We start from the raw sequence: 26708 nt of genomic DNA, 5'->3' as shown, positions 1-26708 counted from the left end.
AGATGGGGTAGAGGCGGAACCAGGTGGAAACTAGGGAAATAATATTGTTATTGTGGTCTCCAACTTGCAGATCAGATAGATAGATAGATAGAAAAATAGATGATAAACAGACAGATACTTCAGTGGGGAAGTAAAATGAAAGAAAAGAAAGGGTGGAATAATAATAATAATAATAATAATAATAATAATAATAATAATAATAATAAATTTTATTTATATCCCGCCCTCCCCAGCTGAAGCCGGGCTCAGGGCGGCTAACAACAATAAAAAAGCACAACATTCCAAAATCACTTCACTACAAAATTAATTCAAATCAAATTGATGGCAACCATTAGGCTAAAGGAGCCCTGTAATTGTGAGGCGCTGAGGGAATTTTGGTGAAATTGTGACCCCGCAGGTTAGGGATATTTAAAAAAAAAACTGTGAGTGTCGAGGTTGAGGCGTCGAAGCCTGATTTTTTTTGGTCTATGATAAAACGTGCTGTTTGCATTGCTAAATGTTGCAAGGGAGAATTTGCAACAGTTTGGCACCATTTTTAAGGGAATTGGATAACGTCAGATTTTTTGTGAAACTGTGACCCCGCGGGTTAGGGATTTTTTTGGAAAAAGATTTTCTGCTGGTTAAGACACCTAAGTCTGATCCCCCCCCCCCATGATAAAATGTGCTTTTTGCACCGCCAAACTTTCCAGGGGAGAATTTCTAACTGTTTGGCACCATTTTTGAGTAAATTGGGTAACGTCAGATTTTTTTGTGAAATTGTGACCCAGCGGGTTAGGGATTTTTTTTGAAAAAATGTCTTTCTGCGGGTTCAGGCACCGAGGGCTATTCTGTTTGATTTATGATAAAGTGTGCTTTTTGCACCGCCAAACCTTGCAGAGGAGTATTTGCAGCAGTTTGGCACCATTTTTGAGTGAATTGGATATTTCAGATTTTTGGTTAGGGATTTGGGATTTTTTCACAAAAAAGTTTTTCCACAGGTTATGGAGATGCTTTTCTGTGTCAACACCAGGTGAATAATTAAGCATACTAATAATTTGCAAGCTTTTGATTTTTGAAGGCTTTTTAAAATTTGCCACTGAACATGTTTAAAGTGTTTGTTATTGAAGATCTGATAATTTTGATTTCACGATATATTGTGAACTGCCCCCAAATATTTTTTTCTGAATGAAAGGATAGTATAGAAATGTTCTCCATATACATACATGTCTCCACCTGCATTCTAAAATGTTAGCCTCAGCAGGCTGTAGCTTCATTTTGATGTGTAGATTGGCTCTAAAAGCATGCAATGAAAACATCTTTACTTCAGCTGTTTTTTCTTTTTGTTTTTAAATTTCAAGAACATGCTCGTCCGGTTTTGGAAAGGTCAGCTATGCGGTTTTAAAATCCTTTACGTTCCTTTTCAAATTGCTTATTGCCAGTCCATGCTGTCTGTCACTGTTTTCCCCTTGCAATGTGTTATAATTAGGATGCTGGACACGGGAGGCGCTGTGGTCTAAACCACTAAGCCTCTTGGGCTTGCCGATCGGAAGGTCGGCAGTTCGAATCCCCGTGACGGGGTGAGTTCCCGTTGCTCTGTTCCAGCTCCTGCCAACCTAGCAGTTCGAAAGCACACTGGCGCAAGTAGATAAATAGGTACCACTCTGACGGGAAGGTAAATGGCATTTCCATGCGCTCTGGTTTCCATCACTGTGTCCTGTTGCACCAGAAACGGTTTAGTCATGCTAGCCACACGACCCAGAAAGCTGCCTGTGGACAAATGCTGGCTCCCTCAGCCTGAAAGCGAGATGAGCGCTGCAATGCTAAAGTCGCATTTGACCGGACTTAACCATCCAGGGGTCCTTTACCTTTAATTAGGATGATGTGGTTTACTGTCATAGGCCAGCCCTGGTATAGAGAAGCAATATCTCTGCAGGCTTCATTGGCCTGGCCGCCCACTGACAGTCCCTGGGGGTAGTACCCACCCTACCTTGTGTACCCTGAAAGCTTTGCTCCCCTCGTAGTCTGGGACTTTCTCACCTTTGGGTCCCGAGATGTTGCTGAATTACAGCTCCCATCATCGCTAGCCAGCTGTTAGGGATGGTTGGGGTTGGGGTTCAAGAACATCTGGGGACCCAAGGCTGAGAAAGCCTGGTCTGGGAACTAGAGGATCAGCCAACGTCCATGAGCTCAGAAAGCTCTCTGCATCTGTGCGTCCCCAATATGGCGCCCTGTTCAAAGCCAAAATTTGGTCACCCCCCCCAATGGATCTTCTCAATTATGGTTCTTCTCAATTTTTGCATCTCCTTGGCTCATCACCCTGGGGTGGGGGGCTGCCTGGACTGCCCTAAACCTGGCGCTGATCCCTGTTGGGAATTGCTTCCCACTCAATGAACCATAGCTTTATTTTTATTTTTTTAAAGTATGTTTCTAGCATTTATAAAACCTGAAATATGAAGCAAACTGTCCAAGCACCATTCTCAGTTGTATTATGAGAAACTAGTTTTACAATAGGTTTAGTTCAAGGGTCAGCAAATGTTTTCAGCAGGGGGCCAGTCCACTGTCCCTCAGACTTGTGGGGGGTGAACTGAAGGGTTCAGCCAACATGCTTATATAGAGCTCAACTACAACGCAACTGTAACAACTTTCTGTAACTATCCAATCACTGAACGTCACTTTCAATTCCTTATTTGCATATGTGGACCTGAGTGAAAAGTAACTACAGTATCCCCCTGCTGGCCCAGGGTGAGAACTTCAGTATATAACAAATACCTTCCAGAGAACAAGAAGAGGTACAACTAGAGAGAGAGTAGGTGAAGGTAAGGGTAAAGGATCCCTGGACAGTTAGGTCCAGTTAGGTCTAGTCCACATGGGGTTGCAGTGCTCATCTTGGTTTCAGGCTGAGGGAGCTGGCGTTTGTCCACAGACAGCTTTCCAGGTCATGTGGCCAGCTGGACTAAACTGCTACTGGTGCATGGAGGACCATGACAAGTGCCAGGGTGCCCGGAAACACTGTTTACCTTCCTTCTACAGCAGTACCTATTTATCTACTTGCACTGGAGTGCTGTCGAACTGCTAGGTTGGCAGGAGCTGGGACAGAGCAACGGGAGCTCACCCCGTCGCGGGTATTTGAACCTCCGACCTCCCGATTGGCAAGCCCAAGAGCAGGCATAGACAAACTCGGCCCTCCAGATGTTTTTGGCCTACAACTCCCATGATCCCTAGCTAGCAGGACCAGTGGTCAGGGATGATGGGAATAGTAGTCCCAAAACATCTGGAGAGCCCAGTTTGCCTAGGCCTGCCCAAGAGGCTCAGTGGTTTAGACCACAGCGCCACCCGTGTCCCGCTAGACTCGCAGCGGTTCTCAACCTGTGGGTCCCCAGATGTTGTTGGACTACAACTCCCATCATCCCTGAGCACTGGCCTTGCTAGCTAGGGGTGATGGGAGTTGTAGTTCAACAACATCTGGGGACCTACAGGTTGAGAAAGGCTGCGCTAGAGAGAGAATAAAGAAGCAATAGCCAGTCACTGAGGCACATTGTCCCTGGTCATGGATGTACAATGGGTGTTTGCGAAGAGGTGTGGGAGAATTGCGATTGGTGCCTCCTCATGCTTTTGTCAGGAGGGTGGGAACATGAGAACGACCCTGTTCTGCGGTGGCTCCTCATTTGTGGAATGCTCTCCCCAGGGAGGGGGAGAGAGGGCTCTCTCCTTTTGGCCATTGGTCAGTAGTCATGGCTATTTAATGTTTGACAGGACAGGGGAGACTATAGCACATGGAAGTATGCATGAAATATACTCGTAGTCGAGTGTGAATTTCATGCTCTTTATTCAGCTCGTAGTAGCAATGAATCAAACTTTCCCTAAAACGTCTAGCTAAATATACATTATTCACACAATGGGCCCCACGTGATTGGCTAATTCCGGGGCTGCTCCTGTAGGCCAATCAGGTTGCGGATTCACTTCCTCCAGAAGCCTGATTGGCTGCTCCTGCAGGACAATCAGGTTGCTGATTCACTTCATCCAGGAGCCCGATTGGCTGCTCCTGCAGGCCAATCAGGTCGCTGATTCACTTCCACCTGGAGCTGGATTGGGTGGCTCCTGCGGACCAAATCAGACTGCTGCATTCTGGATCCTCTGCAGTAGATGCCTGATCCTCTGCATGCCAACAGAGAATTTAGCTGCATGTGAGCATGAGTGAGGCAGACATGGTTTTCTCTTCTGTAGGAACAGAGGAGAGTGGATACCCAGTTCGGACAAAACAGATTGTGTACATACACTCTACCCTTCAAGCTTATTTGGATCACATTCTTTCCCCTCAAAGAATTGTGTGCCAAGGCACCCTAGCCACAAAGTTCCTAGCGGAACAGTAAGACACACCGACACGAAGGATTTTGGTTTATGGGTTCATGCAGGCCACAACTTTATTGGTTACAGATGTGAGCGGTTTGGCTTAGGCATTGGGGTGAAGTCAGGCTATATCTTGATTCCTGCCCACCTGCAGGGAGTCCACTTAAGGGCAAACCAGTAGGGGGCGCCCTATGACTTACATCAGATAGTGGCACCCCGAGGGGTCCCCGGAGGGTCTGTGACATGGCCCTAGCCCGCGTCCAGGCTTCGGACAGGATTCACACCCCGGATCCCTTTACAGCAGTGGTAGGCAACCTAAGGCCCGTGGACCAGATGCGGCCCAATCGCCTTCTAAATCCGGCCCACAGATGGTCCAGGAATCACCGTGTTTTTACATGAGTAGAACGTGTCCTTTTATTTAAAATGCATCTCTGGGTTATTTGTGGGGCCTGCCTGGTGTTTTTACATGAGTAGAATGTGTGCTTTTCTTTAAAATGCATCTCTGGGTTATTTGTGGGGCATAGGAATTCATTCATTTCCTCCCCCCAAAAAAATATAGTCCAGCCCCTCACAAGGTCTGAGGGACAGTGGACTGGCCCACGGCTGAAAAAGGTTGCTGACCCCTGCCTTACTGAGGCAACTCAGTCTTCAGTATTTTCCTATTATTATTATTATTATTATTATTATTATTATTATTATTATTATTATTATTTCCTATTATTATTATTATTATTATTATTATTATTATTATTACTACACCATCCATGTTTTTCTTCTTCCTGGGTTCAAACTGGAGACACACTATAATCAGAAGAACGTGTATGCACTTTCTCAAATTTCCCCCAAACCACGGGAGCAAACCCTCCCTGTAAATTCAGGACAGCACAGTTTAACTCTGCCCTCACTCCCATCTCGGAAAATTCAAGCATGTCTTGAAAATTCCTCAGCTGGTTATTCTGACTGGTATGTAATTGGAATTTATATGTTTTTGGAATGCAGAGTTAAAGTAAATTATCAAACCATCAATTCTAGCATGCCCTAGAAAGACAGACAACAAAATAATATAATTTGGCATTTGAACAATTGGCATTATTGATTGTATTATAATTTGGTATTGTGACAATGAAGCTTTTATTGGGTTATTGTAACTGAAAACTAATAAAAATTATTGCACAAGAAAATTCATCAGCTGCAGAGTGAGCTGCATGAAGGAATCGTACTATGGATTTACTCCCCGTCTACAGTGAGCACTTAAAAAAAAAGTTAATATTTTTAAAAGCACCTTAAAGGCTAACGCATTGCTACAGCATAAACTTCCATAGACTGGACTCCACTCCATCACATACATTAAATAGGTAGGTGAAAGGAGGATAACATCTAAAGGAGAGAGAGAAAAATGTTAATCATGAGAACGGAGGAAAATGAAATACAGATATTAGGCAGTAGCTCCCTTTTTAAACACACCAAAAATACAGGCAGCTAAGGGAAGCTAATCTCAGCTCCCTTCCTACCTTGCTCTCACCTCACCTGGCTGCATTCCATTGCTTCAAAAACATTTTCTTCACCTTGACTCCTTTAAGTTATTGGGGCTGGGAGAAAAGTGCTTTAAAGGAACAGCAAGCCGACAGGGACAGGGTTTGTTCCCAGCTTATGTGCTCCTCCTTTTTGAGGAGATGAGAGAGGGGAAGGAAGGAAGGAAGTAGCTGGCATGCCAGGGTATTCGTCCATTTTGCCCAGTATTGTTTAGCTCTGCTAACCAGAGCCGAGTGCAAAAATGAGGGAGCACATTTTGAGAGTAGGAATTTCTTTTCAGCACCAGTACTGAACTGAGACCACAGACCTTTCGCACAAAGGCCAGCTCCTAACTTTTTTTCATTTCAGCAGCCGAATGTAGTTGGGGGCAGGGTGGATAAAAATCAATGATTTTAATAATAATAATAATAATAATAATAATAATAATAATAATAATAATAATAATAATATAATTCAGATTTTTAAAAATTTAAATCAGATTTTTAAAAATTTAAATCAGATTTTTAAAAATTTAAATTGGATTTTTAAAACGGTTAACAAACATGGATACATATGCTAAAATGTTATTGTTTTAGTTAAATAAATTGTTTAAATTGTTCTTAAGGAAATGATTATTTTTCTCCTTCCCATAAAGCACAGCAGAAGAGTTGTCCAAATATAAACAATAATTTATAATCTACACATTTCTGATAGAATAACCAAATCAGTAATTTTTGATGTAACTGTAAAAACTACTCTGAAAATTTATTATTCCAAAAATGAAACCTTCCTCTGGTTGTAAATATTAAGAGGATGCCAGCAAGGTTGAACCTTTCTGTAAAAAATGATTTAAATCAAGCCTTACTGACTAGTGATTTAAATTGATTTGATTTAAATCAAATCCACTCTGGTTGGAGGAAAGCCATTTTGATGCTGGGATTGTTAAGCAACTGATGACCCTTGCTGACTCCAGATATCTGTCAGCACAGCCAGATCTAACTTCTGCCAGCCTCTGCCAACGTGCTGCCCCTTTTAAGTGGAGATGAAACCCAGGCCCTTCCACACCCAAGGCAAATGTTTGGCCACTAAGCTGTGTGATGCCCTTCCCTTTTTTCCCATGTGAACAGGGCAAACGGCTGCTCACTGCATCTAGTTCTCTAATAAATAATAATAATAATAATAATAAGCAAAACAAAGAAAGGGAAGATCAAATAAAGGGAAGATACCTACTGTTAAGGGACGCGGGTGGCACTGTGGGTTAAACCACAGAGCCTAGGGCTTGCCGATCAGAAGGTCGGTGGTTCAAATCCCCGCGATGGGGTGAGCTCCCGTTGCTCAGTCCCAGCTCCTGCCAACCTAGCAGTTCGAAAGCACGTCAAAGTGCAAGTAGATAAATAGATACCGCTCCGGCGGGAAGGTAAATGGCGTTTCCGTGCGCTGCTCTGGTTTGCCAGAAGCGGCTTAGTCATGCTGGCCACATGACCCGGAAGCTGTACGCCGGCTTCCTCGGCCAATAAAGCGAGATGAGCGCCGCAACCCCAGAGTTGGTCACGACTGGACCTAATGGTCAGGGGTCCCTTTACCTTTACCTACTGTAAGGTCAACCTTACAAGGTTCTTGCAGTGGTAAGGCAGGTGAATTTAATACCGTATTTTTCTGTGTATAAGATGAGTGTTTATTATCCAAAAATAATATAAAAAATGTGGGGTCGTCTTATACACAGGTGGTCCACGCAGAGGGTAGGCGCTACACAGCGGTGGTTGGGCGTGTGATTGGTGTATGCGGCCAGGTGTGGTTGGGATTTGTTGTTGTGGCATTTGGTCGGGCGATTTGTGGCTGTGTTCGGTCAGACGATTGGTGCATAGCTGTCAACATTTCCCTTTTTTAAAAGGGAAATTCCCTTATTCCGAATAGGATTCCTCGCAAGAAAAGGGGAAAGTTGACAGCTATGGATTGGTGCCTTCTGCGAGGCGTGCGATTGGCAGCTGTGGTCACCCCCACCCCCATAAAAAGCTGAACAACTCTGGGCAATCCCCCCCAAAAAAAGCTTAAAATCTCCTCCCCAATTTCTTAATTTGGAGTCCCAAAGAATAGGGGTCGTATTATACACGAAAAAATATGGTACATCAACATCACCCTTATTCTTATCCTTCCATAGGACCCAGAAAACAATACAGTGGTACCTCAGGTTACATATGCTTCAGGTTACACACGCTTCAGGTTACACACTCTGCTAACCCAGAAATAGTACCTCAGGTTAAGAACTTTCTTCAGGATAAGAACAGAAATCGGGCTCCGGCGGCGCGGCGGCAGCAGGAGACCGCATTAGCTAAAGTGGTCTTCAGGTTAAGAACAGTTTCAGGTTAAGAACAGACCTCCGGAACGAATTAAGTACTTAACCCAAGGTACTACTGTACATTGTGTAACAAATGCTATCCAACCCAAATCATGTGGCATCCAAGGCTATATACCCGGGGAAGCAAAAATGCAACAATAATAATCTGTTCTAACCATTTGCTGTCCTTTCATGATATCCCAAATTTTCTGACTGAGCCTCACTCCCAGCGATCCAGTTTGTGAATCGGAAGTGGGGACTGGGTCACCAATAAAGAGTGTGTGTGTGTGTGTGTGTGTGTGTGTGTGTGTGTGCGCGAGAGAGAGAGAGAGAGAGAGAGAGAGAGAGAGAGAGAGAGAGAGAGAGAGTGATTGGGGGGGGGCACGGACTTATAGGAGGCTTTGGAGAGATTTTGGAGCTGCGAGTCCACCCGGAGCATGCCGTTATTTCAGGATCCGAGTTAAGAATGTCAGAAAGGAGCGCGGTGGCGAGGAAGCGTCTGCGCTGGAAGCCAACCCAGATTTTGCCTGCCGGAAGAATCACCTGTAGCAGGTGGCCTTCCTTACAGTGATCCTCCGCAGGCTTGGGATCCACAGCCAAGAAGTCGACCAACTTAAACCTAGCAAGAACCGGCGTTTGCGGATCTGCTTCTGGCTCTAACTTCACGGCCCCACCTGGCGACTCTTTACGCGCAGGCTCCACCTCTGAGATCGCTCAGAGAGCAGCAGGAGACTCTTGAATATCGAGGTCGTGGGTTCGAGTCCCATGTCGGGCAAGAAAAAGATCAGTGAAATGTTGGGGCTGGCGTTCTCCCACGTTTCCACAAAGCCCATCGCGCGATATCCCTCTGCGTCCCCACCTTTCTCTCTCTCTCTCCCTTTCCCGTGGCAAATGCAGCGAAGTTCAACGCACAAGCCCACTTGGCTTCGATTTCAAAGCGGAACGAAAGGGATCGCCCAGCTTTGGGGCGGTGAGAATCCGTGCAAACCTGCAGGGAAAAAAAATGAGTGCCAAACGTTCCTTGTCTCCGCGCCACCCCCACTTGCGTCTCCGGGGGCGGATCCTGCTCGCTTCCTGCGCGCAATCGTGAGTCACTCCGGCTGCGCATAAAGGCAAGCAGGTCCGCGGCAGCTGCTCCAGACTCGGAGATCACTTCAAGAGCACCAGCTGCGGATCCTGAACGGCGCTGGGCAGCTAGTGAAAGCTCCTCCTCGGGAATATCTATTTATATAATAATAATATTATATTATTATTTATTTTATCATATCCGCGATTTCGGAAGCTGAGCCTGCTACTTTGTGCGCCAAAAATGATTGCACCCTGCGTTGTCTTGTTTTCTATCTTGGCCATCAGCCAAGCAGGTGAGTGCTGCTGATCTTTTTAAAATTAAGTCTGCGCTAGCTACAAAAAAATCCAGCGCTGTGTTGAGCTGGGATGGTGGCGGCACTTGCCGGTACCTTCCGTGCAAATCCTACTGACTTCCTAGGGTTGCGCATTGCTATCTCGTTTTGTCCTTTTCCTGGCGCTCTTCGGGTTTTTAAGAAAGGTTCCTGGCTACACTTACCATTCAGAGTGGCGATGAAAAAAACCGAAGACCACCGATGCTGTTTTGTTGCAATATATGCAGGGTTGAACTTTGAAGGAGCCTGGAAATGTTTAAGTAACCCTGAAATGAGAGGTTAACTTGTAAAAGTGCTGAGAGTTGAGGGTGTCTCACACAGAAGTCCCCCAAAAAGTATTTTTTTGGGTCAGGTTAGGTTAGGGAAAAAATGTCATGTAGGGGAGAAGTCTTAGTTATGGACTATAGATAAAAGTATTTAGAGTTTTTGGACTGTAAGAACATGAGTGGCTTTATCCTTGTATCTATGAATGTATTTTAACTGAATATAATTATTTCTGGCTTTGTCTCCTCGGCACCTATGTTGTCTGAATTAGGGTTAATTTCCTTTAACAAAAGGCAAATGTAGAGGAAAAAACCAGTATCTCCTGGTGCTTTTCCTCCTGCCTTCTGTGCACTCATTCTGAAAAGATTAATGAAGCAGTAACTAAATATTGTGCCCATTCATACCCTTTCGTCTTCCTTGGCCAGGAAAAGTTAAGTAAGGGAGGGCAAGGAGCTGAAAGCATCAAAAGTGTTTGATGCTGGTGCTAAGGACAGCCTTTTTCTGTACGTCATTTGCCTAGCCTGTAAAATGGGGAGAGGCACCGTAACTTCTGTTTTCAAACTAGTGTATGCTTTCTTTCTTTTTTACATTCTTTTATTTATGTGTGGATAATCCATGCTGCAGAGTCAATTGCATGTAAATGGTTACCAGTGATTCTCGGAAGTGGATCTTGCTAAGTATCTTCTTAGGAGATGGTCAGAAACTTTTAGAACCACTGGTGTGGGGGGGGGGCATGGTGGCATAGAGGAAGGATTAGACACCAGTAGTACTCTGAGGCTTTATTAGAAGCTGCTGGTATCATTATGTTCACTTGAAAGTGAACTTAAGTTTTCTTAGAGCACACACCTATAAATGTTTAATCAGAGGAGGAAGCCTAATTGGAGCTTGTTCTCAGATATAGGGGTTGTAGCCTTCGATACACAATATAATGTCCTAGATGAACGCTTTATTACATTTCAGGGATGTGTGTTATATTTGCCTGCCTTTGTTCCTGCCGGTGGTACTAATTTCTGCTAACACGCTCTAGTAAAAGTTGTACATGTTTCATAAGAAAAACTATTGCCCAAGAATTTAAGTATCACGACCAGTGAAATCCATTCTTCGGGGTTTGTATGGCGTAGGCAATCGCCTTCTCTTCCATCTTTGCCTAGAGCGGACTCCCCATCAATTTCGAGAAGAGTTTTTCTCCAGCTGAACGTCCCTATGAAATGACTCTTCGGTGTTAGTGTGTCTGCAGAAGCAGCAGCTACGGCAGAAATCATTTCCCCAGGGGTGCTAGTGATGATTCTGTAGGCTGCGTTTAGAATTATTTTCCAGAATTGGGGGGCTTTCCACCCAAGAAAGTTAAATCTGCCTTCTGCTGCTTCTTCATGCTTCCAACAGCTATACCATAACCTCATGTGCATGATGCACTAACAAACTAGAAAGGCTGGATGCATTCTGTGGGGAAATGTAATATAATGGTATCAAGTGGCAGTTGTTCTCTAGGGAACTAATCAATTAGCACTGGTCCAAGGGCTTTTATAAGACTCTAGATCTCACTTTGACAGCACACCTCTTGATTCCCTTCCAGTTAATCCTTGCTGCTCAAATCCATGCCAAAACAGAGGAGTCTGCATGACAGCAGGATTTGACCGCTATGAATGTGACTGTACACGAACTGGTTATTACGGGGAAAACTGCACTACACGTACGTATTCCAGAAAGTTACGCTTGCACAATTAGCATTTCGGAGCATTTAACAGTTTTTGCTAATGTTCGTTGCCCTTCGTTCCTTCCAGCGGAATTTTTTACTTGGCTGAAAGTGACGCTGAAACCCACACCGTCCACAGTCCACTACCTTCTCACTCATTTCAAAGCAGTCTGGGATGTAATCAACAACTTCCCTTTCCTCCACAATGCCATCATGAGATACGTATTGATGTGTAAGTATCCATCTCTCTTAATGCTACTTTTACAGCACAGTCCCATATGCATCTACTCAGAAGTAAGTCTCGTTGAGTTCATTGGCACTTGCTCTCGGGTAAATGAGCATTGGACTGGAGGCTTAAGCTTGGGGGTAGATATTTACCCAAGCACTTTGAAGTGCTATATGTTGGTTGCAATTTATTTTGGTCTAATGCAGTAACCACACTCTAGCCACTCAGCCTTCTAATAATGGCATTAGGCAAAGCAATGGCTAAGTCAAGCTGCTTCTTTGGGTCCCATCTGCCTCTTTTTGAAGATAAGAGCAAAAGTTCAAACGTTTCTTCAAAGTCCATGTATGGTACACACTGAAAATAGGTTTAGCGGTAATTTCCTCTCTATGGGTTACTGTAGTTCTTGTGACAGGGGTGGGGAATCTCTGTCAAAGAGTTTTGAGCACCCTTGCCAAACTCCAGTTCTTGGGAATCTGAGAGAAACCATTGATGGACATTTTAAGTGTAAGAGTCTTTCGGCGTAGTTGTGACCCAAGAGACAAAAATGCAAAGAGAGTAAAATTGAAAATGGATTTTTACATTCCGTATCACTTCTGAAAATGGACTTTTCAAGGTCAGATGCTTACCCCCGTGGGGCTTACCGGTAGATTGTGAAATTAGACTGTGTGGGAAGTCTTGTTGGTAAGGTTCTCTGTCTCCATAGTGTGGTCATAATTAAGCATGGTCATAATTTTCCTGGTTCTTTCTCTCCCCTTCCAGCAAGATCCCATTTAATAGAGAGCCCACCAACATATAACAGCCATTATGGTTACAAAAGCTGGGAAGCCTATTCGAACCTTTCTTACTATACTAGAACTCTTCCGCCGGTAGACCACAACTGCCCAACCCCTATGGGTGTGAAAGGTAAGAAGGGGGGGAAATCTGTGCATGTGAATGTAAGACAAAATGAAATATTATTCCTCCTGTATGTACACAAGGCCAGTGGGAGCAACACTGACCTCCCTTCTCAATGCAATAGTTAATTATGTTCAGTGAATGCCTGAAAACGACTTAAACATTAGAAAATCTGTCTGAAGGAGAAACACAAGAAATTGCGTGTGCGTTGCAGCACATATTTTCCCAGCGAAACTTTCTGTCTTCCTTTGTCAAAGGAACAGAAAACTTGCTGTGGTTGTTAATCAGCCAACAGGTTGTGTGTATATTGGCAACCAAATGAATAACTAACAGGTTTAAACCAAGACAACTATATTTAATATGGTAATTAACAATCGGACAGGTTCCAAACTGCAAAGAAGCTATCAACATGCATTAAACTGGGGTTTGACATTTTTAATTCTTCCTGTTAAACTCCTGTAGAACAGACAGGAAACGGCTGCAGTTATTCAGTCTCTAGTGCATGGGTAGGCAAACTAAGGCCCGGGGGCCGGATCCGGCCCAATCGGCTTCTCAATCCGGCCCGTGGACGGTCTGGGAATCAGCGTGTTTTTAAATGAATAGAATGTGTGCTTTTATTTAAAATGCATCTCTGGGTTATTTGTGGGGCATAGGAATTCGTTCACAAAGTCTGAGGGACAGCGGACCAGCCCCCTGCTGAAAATGTTTGCTAACCACTGCTCTAGTCCCTTTGGGTGTCAGAAAAATAAATGATTGCTTTGCATTCCAGGTAAGAAGGAGCTTCCCGATTCCAAGCTCATTGTAGAGAAATTTCTACTGCGGAGAAAATTTATTCCCGACCCACAAGGCACAAATATCATGTTCACATTCTTTGCCCAGCATTTCACACACCAGTTCTTCAAGACAGATCATCACAAAGGACCAGCCTTCACCAAAGCTCTTGGACATGGGGTAAGATGGCAGAACTGTGACTTGGACTGATGAGTTATTGCAAACAAACCTTTTTATCAACTCCTGCGGTGAGAGGGATATCTTGCCATCCACAAAGGAGTTGCATCAATATTGTGATAGGCACAATGTACAGCAAATCTTTCTTGCATAACCTCAGAATAGCTTGTTCCCGCAATCTTATGTGCCCACTGTGTGGGAGAACCATTTGACTTTATTTGGTCAGTCTCTAAAATAGCAATTAGGTTCTCCTCAATTTATGGAAAAATAACTATTGCATCCCTGAATTTGGGGTGAAAAATGCAGTCGGTGTGTCTGTTTATAAACAGGTTTTGTCTGCAACACAACTTTCTAAGATAATACTTTAAGCAAGGGTGGTGGTGATTTATACTGTTGTAATAGTGGTTGTTTACAAGGGCTCCTGCTTTTTGAAGTTGTCATTGAGGACAGCGCAAAAACTTGAAAGAGCTGCGCTTCCAAAATTTTATCAGTAATGACATTTGAGAAATAACATTGTTTTCCAACACTTTGAATGAGTGGAGAGAACTCTCGCTTCCATTGGAACGTCACTGCAACATATTATGTTCTGAAACATTTAGAGGGATAATCTAATTGTTTTTCTGTCTCATCTGACAAATTAAAATTAGACTTTGATGTTCCTATTATTTCAACAGGTTGATCTAAATCACATCTATGGAGAAACTTTGGACAGGCAGATGAAACTCAGACTATTTAAGGACGGGAAGCTGAAATTTCAGGTTAGTTTGGATTCCTTCTGAAATTCCTGCAGTGTGCTGAGAAAACGAGAGCATCACTTATGTTAACATCTTAACCAGGAAGAGAGGAGCTTTCGTGTTTCCTCTGATTCAGAGAAATGCCACAGGCATTTCAATAACTGCATCAGACACCCTATTCTTACTAGATAACTATGTGCATCTAGATCAATTTACAACAAACCTCTGTACTTGAATCCCATTGGAAATTGACAAGTATAAACATATATTTTCACTGGATTTTAGTATTCTTGGCTGAAATTCAGTATGATAGAAGATTCTGTGTGTTGCCATGCTCATTTATTTATTTTGTAATTACAGATGATCGATGGAGAGATGTACCCACCTACGGTCAAAGAAACTCAGGCAGAAATGATCTACCCCCCACACGTCCCAGAGCACCTGAAATTTTCTGTAGGGCAAGAGGTCTTTGGTTTGGTTCCAGGGCTGATGATGTACGCCACGTTATGGCTCCGGGAACACAACCGGGTCTGTGACATTCTGAAGGGCGAGCATCCGGAATGGGATGATGAGCAGCTGTTCCAAACTGCCCGCCTGATCTTAACAGGTAATTCTTACAATTGCTCACGGTTAAAACACAATTACTTGATGGAATTTTGCTGCTGCTAGATGTGGCGATGGCCATCACCTATGATGGCTTTAAATGGGTTGAGACAACTTCGCGGCCCAACATCATCTGTTGCCTATGTTGTCTAAGCAGAACGTCCATGTATAGAGGCAATAGGTTGTATGAATACTGGATGTTGAATAGGAACCTGAAAGAATAGCTTATTACCCTTTTGCCTTGATTCTGAGTTTCCCAGGGACGTTTTGTTGGCCACCGTTGGAAATGTGTTGCCAGTCAAAATGCATTCTTGGTCTGAATCAGGAAGGCCATTCTTGTAATCTTCAGCATTCAATATTGTTTAGGAAATATAAGGGAACAGGAGGTGCTGTGGTCTAAACCACTGAGTCTCTTGGGCTTGCCAATTGGAAGGTCGGCGGTTCAAATCCGCGCAACAGGGTGAGCTCCCGTTGCTCTGTCCCAGCTCCTGCCAACCTTGCAGTTTGAAAGCATGCCAGTGCAAGGAGTTAAATAGGTACCACTGCAATGGGAAGGTAAATGGTGTTTCCGTGCACTCTGGTTTCCATCACAGTGTTCCGTTGCACCAGAAGCAGTTTAGTCCTGCTGGCCACACGACCAAGAAAGCTGTTTGTAGACAAACACCGGCTCCCTTGGCCTGAAGTGAGATGAGTACCTCATCTCAGTCGCCTTTACTGGACTTAACCATCCAGGGGGCCTTTACTGTTTTATTGTTTTGGAAATGAAAATACTGACTGACTTTTGTTTTCTGTGGGGAAACAGGAGAGACCATCAAGATTGTGATTGAAGACTACGTGCAGCACCTGAGTGGCTACCACTTCAAGTTGAAGTTTGACCCAGAGCTGCTCTTCAACCAGAGATTCCAGTATCAGAACAGAATAGCGGCAGAATTCAACACCCTTTACCACTGGCACCCTCTCCTGCCTGACACCTTCCAGATTCATGACCAAGAGTACACATACCAGCAGTTCATCTATAACAACTCCATCATGTTAGAACATGGTCTTTCCCACATGGTGGAATCCTTCTCCAGGCAAAGGGCTGGAAGGGTAAGAATTTATTTTCTCAAGGCAACAGAGTACATCTGTCCACCTGTTAAGTCACTCTAATATCTGAAAATGTTTTGAGCAGGGGAAGAATGATTAGGGAAAGGGGAAGTTTGTGGCACAGTTTTAGACTGCCTTCAGCTTTCTCTGTCGTATTTCAGACAGAAGAGTGAATAGTCTGAGCAAGTTTCTCACTGTAAATCCAAGAGATGGATAAATGTTTGAGGTCCATCTGATTTCAAAGGGGCTTGAAGTTCTGATCTCCGTGTGGTTTCTCATATTACTCCATTTCTTTGGTAACAGGTAGCTGGTGGGCGGAATGTCCCTGCTGCGGTGCAGAAAGTAGCGAAAGCCTCCATTGATCAAAGCCGACAGATGAGATACCGCTCCTTGAATGAGTATCGGAAGCACTTTATGCTGAAACCCTTTCAGTCATTTGAAGAGCTCACAGGTAAGACCTTGTCCTCTACTTATAGAAAAACAAGAGCTTCATTTTGTGGGACAAGGCCTCACAGCTTAGAGATCAAACTTCTGCTTTGCATGGGGATGTTTGGGGTCAAATTCTTGGCATCTCCAACTAAGGGAAAGCAATTAGCAGGTTCAGGATTGTGTAGGCGGCTAAAGACTAGATGCTCCAATGGGTTGAGTTAGACTAGGTCATAGTTCAGTTCTATGCTGCCTCTCATCCCCAAAGGCCCTCAAGTTGGCACTCAAGTGTTCAAATCCAAATCCAAGATTCAAGCAATATAACCAATAAATGAATTTCTCAGTATCTCAAGAACTTGTTGTTTGAATAAAAAGTGTTGAGTTCTTGTAGAAAGGCTCTGTTGTCTTTCATTGGAGATTGGGTAGTTGCAGCTCCTCTGCCAAGATTCCTCACGGTCATTTCAATCTGCAATGAGAGATGTTCAAAAGGAAAACTACGTGTTCTAAGTATGAAAAGGAAGAAAATAGACTCTATGGGGGGAGCTTCTACATTACAGTTTTCATGAAGAAAATTCTGTGTCAAAGACCTTGTGAAGATATCTTACAGAGTTGTTATTTCACTCATTCTTCTCCAAGTGCATTGATTTTTTTCTCCCCTGCTGATGCAACTTTTCTCTAGAATTACAGACTTGGATATTTCTCTCTCTCTCTCTCTCTCTCTCTCTCTCTCTCTCTGCGCTATTATTTTCTTCTGTATTACTTTCATGGCAGCTTTTGCAACAGCTAGAAGCCTCTCCCTGTCCTCTATAAGGCAATTCCCATTCTCCTTTTCAGAATCTTCTAGAATAATTACGTAGTGATTTAGAACTGAATACAAAACTGTGGAGAAAAAGGCTGAAGTTTTACTACTATGTGGGTTTTTTTTTGGTCTCCCTATTCCAGGAGAAAAAGAAATGGCTGCAGAACTTGAAGAACTCTATGGGGATATTGATGCTATGGAGCTCTATCCAGCCCTCCTTGTAGAAAAACCACGTCCTGGAGCCATCTTTGGTGAGACCATGATAGAACTTGGGGCACCGTTCTCCCTGAAAGGTCTCATGGGAAATGTCATCTGCTCACCAGAGTACTGGAAGCCCAGCACCTTTGGGGGCAAAGTTGGCTTTGACATAGTGAACACAGCCTCCATCCAAAACCTTATCTGCAACAATGTGGAAGGCTGTCCTCTCGTGGCTTTCCATGTCCTAAACCCAGAAACAGCAGCAACGAATAATGTCAGCACCTCCAGCACAGCAAGAGACGAGATCGGCCGAGCTGTGCTACTAAAAGAGCGCTCTGCCGAACTATAGGGAACAGCTATTTGTATATTTATTTATTTATGATATCTATTATATTGTTGTTTTTGTTGTTATTTATAGTTCAGACAAAACACCATGGATTTTTTTTCCTGTGCCTTGGCATCTAACTCACGATGCCAGACTTAAAGGGGGAGTTCTGCTTAGATTTGTAGGACTGGATCCCTTGGTTTTTAAGACTATCTTCTGTACCAGAAAGATGTATTCCAAAATGGATCAGGGCATTAGATCTGCTGCTTAAACTTGAACATAAACAATAGTTCTGCCTCTTAAACTTGACAGGTATGATCCTAAATACAAAACCATGTTACGTGCTGTTATCTGAGAGTCTGGAAGTGCTCTCTTTAAAAAAAAAAAAGCAACAAAAATCCAGAACAATTCTGGAAATCTGTGCTCATGAAAACTGTCCTTTTACAGAAATCTTTGTACTTTACAAAATGAATGTAGGACAAAAAGAATCCTTATGGTTTAGCCAAAGTTAAGGATTTTTACCCCCTGTTTATAGTAAACTTGGTAGGGTACACAAACACTTAAACTGAGAGGGAGCATGGATGCAAATTTGGGAAAAAGGAAAATTTATTTTCACTACCTCTCCCATGTGACATAGCAATAGGTTTTGATAATGGACTGATCTTCATTTTGTGTGTGTCTATAACTGCACTTCCCTTTTATTGCACACATAGTTCCTTCCTCTTCTAAGAGTAAAACCACAACTGTGTAGGACGCAACCCAGTGAAACCATTCACATGTAATTCCTCTTGAAATGTATAGGAGCTTGTAGTCTCTGCTGAATCTCAATTGCTTTTTAATGGAAAGTTTCCCCCTAGCTCTATGTAATAGGTGACTGGAAGATGAAATTTTACTCTTGGGTTTTAATGCTCCAAACAAAGGCTTGGAACTGTAGATTTCTCTTTCATTATAATTAAGAAGATGTAAAAAACCAATACAAAAACAACAACCAGTGCTTTCTTTTTCCTCCCAAATTAATAGTTTTCAGTTATAAAGAGTGGATCCATATCATTTTAATGTCCTTGCAGAGACTCAAAGGCTCTATACAGAACAAGGGTGGACGACCTTTGTTGTAGAATATAACACTAAACTCCTTCTTTCTGAACCCTAAAGTGCCTTCAGGTGTTTGAAACGCCATAGAGGAGCCAGTGAGATTGTTGTGCTGCCTCTTTTGAGTTGCCTATGTAATGTGATGGGTGAGATACATCTCTCCCATAAGTAAGAACTGGAGTTTCAGATGTCATTCAGGACTCAAATCGATATGACTTGAGATACAGACCAGTATTGTAGGTTCCCAAGCCCTGTTTAAACACAGCACTTTATGTATACAAAGGCCATTTCAATTTTTGGATACTGACACTGCATTTCTGTTAATATTATTATACTTCAGTTTCTATATATTTTTTTTAAAATCTATTCCACTTTTCAAGTTAGCTAATGAACATAATTCCTCAAGTAAACCAACAGGCACGTCAATTAATAACTTGGGTATTGTCAATTTTACACATTCAATTAGATGCTAATTAATGGACTGCTAACTTGGGAAATGCAACCTTATTGTAGGTATTAAACCTTTCATATTGCTTAAGAAATGCATGTTTAATAGTATGGTTCTGAAGTCCGTACATTACTGGCCCTCTTGGTTGAAAAACCCTCTGTTATTTGTACTCTGGAAATTGATATAATGATTATCTGTTAAAGCAAAGTGCTAAAGGAAAAAATATCACCGGAAAAGGAAATATCGGTGTAACCCAAGGAAATATGGACAAAAGTCACCAGGAAACTCTTGAGAAAACTCCATGATATCTGCTGTTTGTGCTTTTGTAGCACTCAGTGGAGGTTGCTGAGGAGAACTTCTGGTGGGTTGTGCCCACAGATTATAGGGCTAATTGTCCTTTTTGAGAACACACTATTCCATTCCTCTTTGTACTTTTGATTAGTTCAGGCCTAGAAGTTACCTCATCTCTTTCTGATGCCTATCATTTCTCCCATTTAAGTTCTTTCTCTTTGAAATTAGGACACTAGTCCTGCCAGTTCCTGAACTTCGTGTTCACTGTTCTTTCCCCACAAGCTTTTACAACCTACTCAGTGCTGTCTCCTCTTCCATGTCTCTTGTAATTATTAGATTGTGACCCTGTTTTTCTTGGAACCTTTCTTTAAAAAGAAAAAAAAACCATTTTTGTACATTACTTGCAAGTGCCGTGTGTGTGTTCTAAATAGCTGTAGTTCACTGTATGGTGCATTTTTATGGAATTCTGTCTTCCTCTGCATTAAGTTCACTGGATATGCATCACACAGCCTTATTTTCTTCCTGTAATATTTCCTTAAAAAAAAAAAAAAAACCAAAGTATTATTTATCCCAGCCTGCTGGTCTTGGTTGGGTGTTTAGAATGATGCCAGATTATGCACAGGGAAGAATTTTGTAATGACCGCAATCCAGATAAAGCTAAGTCACATTTGTGTTGTTGTTGTTAACATCAATGGGATTTCAGCATATTCTCTGGATTGTGGCCTTATTTATTACTATAGTTTTAAAACTGTTTGGTGGTGTTGTTTTTTTAACGTTCCATGATGTGCAAAGTGTACTTCTACAAATAAATTATTTGAAAGCTAATTATTTGGTGTCTTCTGCATTTTTCAAATCCCATCGCAATGAACACTAGTGCAAGGAGGTGGGGCATTTTTGTAGCCATGCAGAAGTCGGGTTTCTGCACTCACACATACACACACCCCGGGCATCCTGTGTTCAGGAAGGCAAAAGTTGTTGCTGCAATTCAAGGGCACATTCTCCCCAGGGAGAACTACTCAGGGATGTGGTCTGGGAGAGGGATCTGATGAGAGAATCCTGAGGCCAACATTATCCTGGAGGGACCACATTCAACTACAGGCCTTGAACATCTCCAACATGGTGCATGTACCCAAGATTCCTGTTGACTAAGGCTTTGTTACCATTCCCATTTATGTGTACTCAATGCATTTCATAGAATCATAGAATCATAGAGTTGGAAGAGACCACAAGGGCCATCGAGTCCAACCCCCTGCCAAGCAGGAAACACCATCAGAGCACTCCTGACATATGGTTGTCAAGCCTCTGCTTAAAGACCTCCGAAGAAGGAGACTCTACCACACTCCTTGGCTGCAAATTCCACTGTCGAACAGCTCTTACTGTCAGGAAGTTCTTCCTAATGTTTAGGTGGAATCTTCTTTCTTGTAGTTTGGAACCATTGCTCCGTGTCCGCTTCTCTGGAGCAGCAGAAAACAACCTTTCTCCCTCCTCTATGTGACATCCTTTTATATATTTGAACATGACTATCATATCACCCCTTAACCTCCTCTTCTCCAGGCTAAGCATGCCCAGCTCCCTTAGCCGTTCCTCATTTCCATTGTCGGGTTTTTACACGAGAGTTATCCAAAGGATATCTGTATCCTACACTTTGGTGGTCAGTCCTACTGTCTGATTCTCAAACAGGCATCACACCTGTTGGAATCCTTAAGCTGCTGCTCATTTGTCTCTAGCCAAGGTTTGAAAGTGATGTGAAACACACCTGGGGGAGTGGGGTGGACACAGTCCAGCTTGAACAGGTCTACCATCTCTAGGCTAGGTAGACTTCGAAAAATGCAGTGAAGTGGAGGTCACAAAGAGGATGGATAAATAAGAAAAGAAAAGCTTCAATAATAATAATAATAATTTATTATTTATACCCCGTCCATGTGGCTGGGTATCCCCAGCCACTCTGGGCGGCTTCCAACAAAACACTGAAATACAATAACCTATTAACATTAAAAGCTTCCCTAAACAGGGATGCCTTCAGATGTCTTCTAAAAGTTTGGTAGTTATTTTTCTCTTTGACATCTGGTGGGAGGGCGTTCCACAGGGAGGGTGCCACTCCTGAGAAGGCCCTCTGCCTGGTTCCCTGTAACTTGGCTTCTCGCAGCGAGGGAAACGCCAGAAGGCCCTTGGTGCTGGACCTCAGTGTCTGGGCAGAACGATGGAGGTGGAGACGCTCCTTCAGGTATACTGGACTGAGCCCGTTTAGGGCTTTAAAGGTCAGCACCAACACATTGAATTGTGCTCGGGATTGTACTGGGAGCCAGTGCAGGTCTTTCAAGACCGGTGTTATATGGTCTCAGCAGCCGCTCCCAGTCACCAGTCTAGCTGCTGCATTCTGGATTAGTTGTTGTTTCCGGGTCACCTTCAAAGGTAGCCCCACGTAGAGCACATTGCAGTAGTCCAAGCAGGGGACAGGAGGCGGGCAGGTAGGGTCTCAGCCTGCGTACCAGATGGAGCTGGCAAACAGCTGCCCTGGACACAGAATTGACCTGTGCCTCCATGGACAGCTGTGAGTCCAGAATGACTCCCAGGCTGCGCACCTGGTCCTTCAGGGGCACAGTTACCCCATTCAGAACCAGGACGTCCTCCACGCCAGCCCACCTCCTGTCCCCCCAAAACAGTACTTCTGTCTTGTCAGGATTCAACCTGAATCTGTTAGCTGCCATCCATCCTCCAACCGCCTCCAGACACTCACACAGGACCTTCACCGCTTTCACTGGTTCCAATTTGAAAGAGAGGTAGAGCTGGCTTCCGGAGGCGGCGCCAACGGCAATGGCGGTCTCCTTCTAATCTGGAGGGAGAAGCTCCGCGGAAAGTGGGTCTGTCCGCTACGGCGAAGCGGAGACCCTTTTGAAAATCACAGGCAGGAGAAGCCTGTGAACGTGGGACTTGGCGGGCACCCTTAGCGCCCCACGAATTGGCGAAGGAACCCCACAAGGGGCTCTGGAGCGTAACGGGAGCTTGGCGCGGTGCTGAGAGTCAATTGCTCCTTCCGTGGGGTGAAGCCGCACAGCTGTTGCCAGAGAGCGCTGACCTTTTTCCTGTGACAATTCGGCTGCTAAACAACTACCCGTGAGTAGGTGAAGCTTAAGAAATTGGGACTAAAGGAAGAAAAAAGGGATTAATTTGGCACTGAAGCGGGAAGGCGTAAACAGGAAGTCCGCCTTCCGTTTCTGTACACAGATCAAAGCAAAGACGCTTCTAAGCTAAGACCTGGAGAGCGGTACTTTTAAAGCTCTAAAGCCGAACGTTAAAGTGAAAGAACTCCCCCCCCCCCCAGGTTAGTGGAGGGGGGGGAGAGGGAAAAGTGACTTTATTTCTTCTGGGAAAAATAGAGACAATTATTTAACTCCTGGGAACGGACTGCCAGGTTCACTAGAACTGTTGCATTGAGAGTCGCACTATTTATAGACATTGTAACTTTTTAATGGTTAACTCTGCAAAGGAGATACTTGTTGAAGGTCTTCTCTGGACTTGAAACTGTTGTTTGTTTGTTTTTTTGAGGGGACTTAAGAAAGTTGGAAAAGACTCTTTATTGTAACTTTAATGACTGCTACAGTGTCCCCCTAGAGGAACATTGAAGCTGTACACCCAGCTGGGGGATTTTTCCACTCTGGACTTTGGGGATTTTCCATGGCAAGATTTGACCGTGGGACCGACCTTGATTCATAGACAAAAGTGTGATGACGGATAGGACAACAAGATTGGGCAAGGCCAGAGTGCAGCAGCCCAGTATAGTTTCCCAGCAACATAGATCATCTGTTCCCGGCCCTCCTGTGACACAGGGGGAAGATTTTGCACAAGCTGAGTCAAAAGGAATGGCTTCAGAAGGGGATTTTACTTCTGTGTTAAATAAAATTTATGAAAAATTGGAAGGCCTAAGCAAACAAGTTACGGAACAATCAACCAAAATAGATAATCTGGGACAGAAGGTGAACTCCAATACAGAATCTATTGGAAAATTGCTGGAAGAATCTGCGTCTATTCAAAAAATAGCTGAGGAAGCAAAAGAAAAAGCAGTGGCTGTAGAGGAAGAAATAAAACCTATGCGCAAACAGATTGGGGATCACCAGTCACTTCTGTCTATGATTGAACTGAGGGAGAAACAGACCAATCTGAGGATCAGGGCAGTACCGGAACTTGAAAAAGATAACCTAATTGACTTTCTTACGCAGGAATTTGGAAAATTTTGGAATTTGGAGCTGGAGAAAGACTTCAAGATAGTAAGTGTGTTCAGACTTGGAAGAGGAGGGAGAAAAAACAGGGTGAGAGACTGTTTGGTTACCCTCCAAACGAAAGAAGAGAGAGATAAAATACTGAGTGTGCACTTCCAGAAGACTTTGGAGATCAACGACTCGAGAGTGGAGATTTTTAAGGATATACCGAAACATCTATTGGATCTTAGACAGGACTTTCACCGCTTTCACTGGTTCCGATTTGAAAGAGAGGTAGAGCTGGGTATCATCCGCATACTGATGAACACCCAGCCCAAACCCCCTGATTATCTCTCCCAGCGGCTGCATGTAGATGTTGAAAAGCATGGGGGAGATGACAGAACCCTGAGGCACCCCACAAGTGAGAGCCCAGGGGTCTGAACACTCATCCCCCCCCCACCACTTTCTGAACACGGCCCAGGAGGAAGGAGCGGAACCACTGTATAACAGTGCCCCCAGCTCCCAGCCCCTCTAGATGGTCCAGAAGGATGTTATGGTCGATGGTGTCAAAAGCTGCTGAGGGATCCAGCAGAACTAGGAAATGGCTCTCACCTTTGTCCCTAGCCCCCTGGAGATCATCAACCAGTGCGAACAAGGCAGTTTCAGTCCCATGATGAGGCCTGAATCCCGAGTGGAAGGGATCCAAATGGTCCGCTTCTTCCAGGTGTGCCTGGAGTTGTTCAGCAACCACTCGCTCAATCACCTTGCCCAAGAATGGAAGATTTGAGACTGGGTGATAGTTGGGCATATTGGCTGCATCTAAAGATGGTTTTTTAAGAAGCAGTTTGATAACCGCCTCTTTCAGCGGCTCTGGGAAGACTCCCTCACAGAGAGAAGCATTCACCACCCTGCAAAGCCCATCGCCCAGCCCTTCCCGGCTAGCTTTTATAAGCCAGGATGGGCAAGGATCAAGGAGACAGGTGGTTGGTTTCACTCGTCCAAGCAGCCTGTCCACATCCTTGGAGGTAACAGATTGAAATTGATCCCACGCAACTTGACTTGACAGGACTCTAGCACTCTCCCGCCCCGGCCCTGCTCCCACGGTGGAGTCTACCTCTTCCCGAATCTGAGCGACTTTATCTGCAAAAAACTTTGCAAAATCATTGCAGGAGATCATGTGGCCCGTTCTGGGCCCCGATGTAGCAGGTGGTTCCGCTAAATTGCGAGCCACCTGAAAAAGTCTCCTGCTGCTGTTTTCTGCAGATGCAATAGAGGCAGTGAAGAAAGTCTTCTTCGCCGTCGCTACCGCCACTCGGTAGGCTCGACGTTGAGCTCTAACCCGTGCCCGGTCAGCTACAGAATGAGTTATCCACCACCGGTGCTCTAGCCATCTCAGCGATTGTTTCATTGCCCTCAGATCCATGGAAAACCACGGGGCTGATACAATTGTTTATGGAGAAAGAATAACAGAGTTGAAAGGGAACACGAGGATAATCTGTTCCAACTTTAATTGATCACCCCCCCACACACTCTGCCACCCTTAGTTTGTTATGAATAAGGGGTGGAGTTTGCTTGCTTCAGGTTTATAAGCCATCGCTAACTGGTCCATAAAGGCAGATCATCTACTAGACCTACTCCAGACACAAAATTAGCACCAAGAGCAGAAATTGCTAATCCTGCAGGGGTAAACAACGAGTAGGAGTCATTGTGCCACAACTCCTCAGGAATTTATCTTTATTATAATATTATATTTATATTAATATTTATCATATCATCATATTATATACTAAATAACAGAAGCTGAGTCTGCTACTTTCTCCTCAAAGTTAGGAAATGTTTTTAACCTGCATTGTTCTGTTTTCTCTCTCTGCCCTCAGCCAAGCAGGTGAGCACTGTGACTCCTTTCTCTCTTCCTCTGTTAACCCATTTAAATTAGTTATAACCATCTGCTGCAGTTGTGTGCCCTCTTGCTTCAACCTAAGTCCCGCCGAGTGCAACAGGACTTACTTCTGAGTAAGGATGGGATTGGGCTGTTAAAATGTACTCCCAAGATGTTTCTCATGGTAGTCTCTTCCTGGAGTTCCTTCGGTATTTAAGAACGATTTGGGGTTACAGTTATGGATCGAAGTGGCTAAAAACCACTGAAAACAACCGGTGGTGTTTGGAAATGTTTAAGTAATCCTGAAATAAGAGGCTAACGTCTAAGTTTCCTGAAAGTTTCACACAGCTGTCCCTAAGAGGCATTTTATGGACAGGTTAGGTGGACGATGAAGTTGAAGGGGAGAAGAAGACTTAGCAGGAGCTCTACAGATAAGAGTTCAGAGTGCTCTGTTTGGACTGTAAGAGCATGAGTGGTTTTATCCTTGTATCTATGAATGTAATTTAACTGAATATAATTATTTCTGGCTTTGTCTCCTCGATACCTGTGTTGTCTGAATTAGGCTTAATTTCCTTTAACAAAAGTCAAACGTAGAGAAAAATGCCTGTATTCTGCCTTCTGTGCACTCATTCTGAAAAGATTAATGAAACACTAACTAAAGATTATGCCCCCATTCATACCCTTTCCTCAATATCTCTGGCTGATTTTCTCATTGGGAAGGAAATGATATATAAGGGAGAGCAAGGGGCAGGAAGCTTTAAAAGTGTTTGATCTTGGAGCTAATAGCAGCCTTTCCCCCTCTATATCATTTGTATAGCCTGAAAAATGGGGAGAGGCATTGGGACTTCTGTTTTTAAACCACTGTATGCTTTGTCTCTTTTTTTACATCTACTCATGCAGAGGCAAAAGCAGGTAAATGATTTCCAGTGGTTCTGGAAGCGCTTATTGCTAATTATCCTTTTAAGAGATGATGATAAACTTTTAGAGCCACGTTCGGGGGTAGGGGGGGTGCAGTTTAGAAACTGCAATGTCACTT

The 26708-nt window shown here is 43.8% G+C and overlaps 1 protein-coding gene and 1 long non-coding RNA gene across 2 annotated transcripts in view; one reads left to right on the top strand and one right to left on the bottom strand.

Annotated features, from left to right (window-relative positions):
- The window catches only part of LOC310765314, a 197672-nt gene that overhangs the window by 136466 nt on the left and 34498 nt on the right, over positions 1-26708 (bottom strand). The gene's annotated exons all lie outside the window — the stretch shown is intronic.
- On the top strand, positions 9301-20422 carry LOC310765304 (prostaglandin G/H synthase 2). Its single transcript, XM_083620108.1, has 10 exons — positions 9301-9534; positions 11411-11527; positions 11619-11762; positions 12516-12659; positions 13420-13601; positions 14273-14356; positions 14693-14939; positions 15738-16024; positions 16325-16472; positions 17390-20422. Exons 1-10 carry the CDS (start codon positions 9483-9485, stop codon positions 17791-17793), a joined length of 1809 nt encoding a protein of 602 aa, XP_083476234.1. The 5' UTR covers positions 9301-9482; the 3' UTR covers positions 17794-20422.

Source organism: Podarcis filfolensis, assembly GCF_964270895.1.
Source record: "Podarcis filfolensis genome assembly, chromosome: 6".
In the NCBI taxonomy this organism is placed as follows: domain Eukaryota; kingdom Metazoa; phylum Chordata; class Lepidosauria; order Squamata; family Lacertidae; genus Podarcis; species Podarcis filfolensis.
This window is presented reverse-complemented; position numbering and strand designations above follow the sequence as displayed.

Bases quoted from the DNA above. Each gene is read 5' to 3' on its own strand.
- LOC310765304 (XM_083620108.1), top strand. From the start codon at position 9,483: ATGATTGCACCCTGCGTTGTCTTGTTTTCTATCTTGGCCATCAGCCAA. The intron at 12,660-13,419 runs GTAAGAAGGGGG...TTTGCATTCCAG, and splicing joins AACCCCTATGGGTGTGAAAG to GTAAGAAGGAGCTTCCCGAT. The intron at 14,940-15,737 runs GTAATTCTTACA...GTGGGGAAACAG, and splicing joins TGCCCGCCTGATCTTAACAG to GAGAGACCATCAAGATTGTG.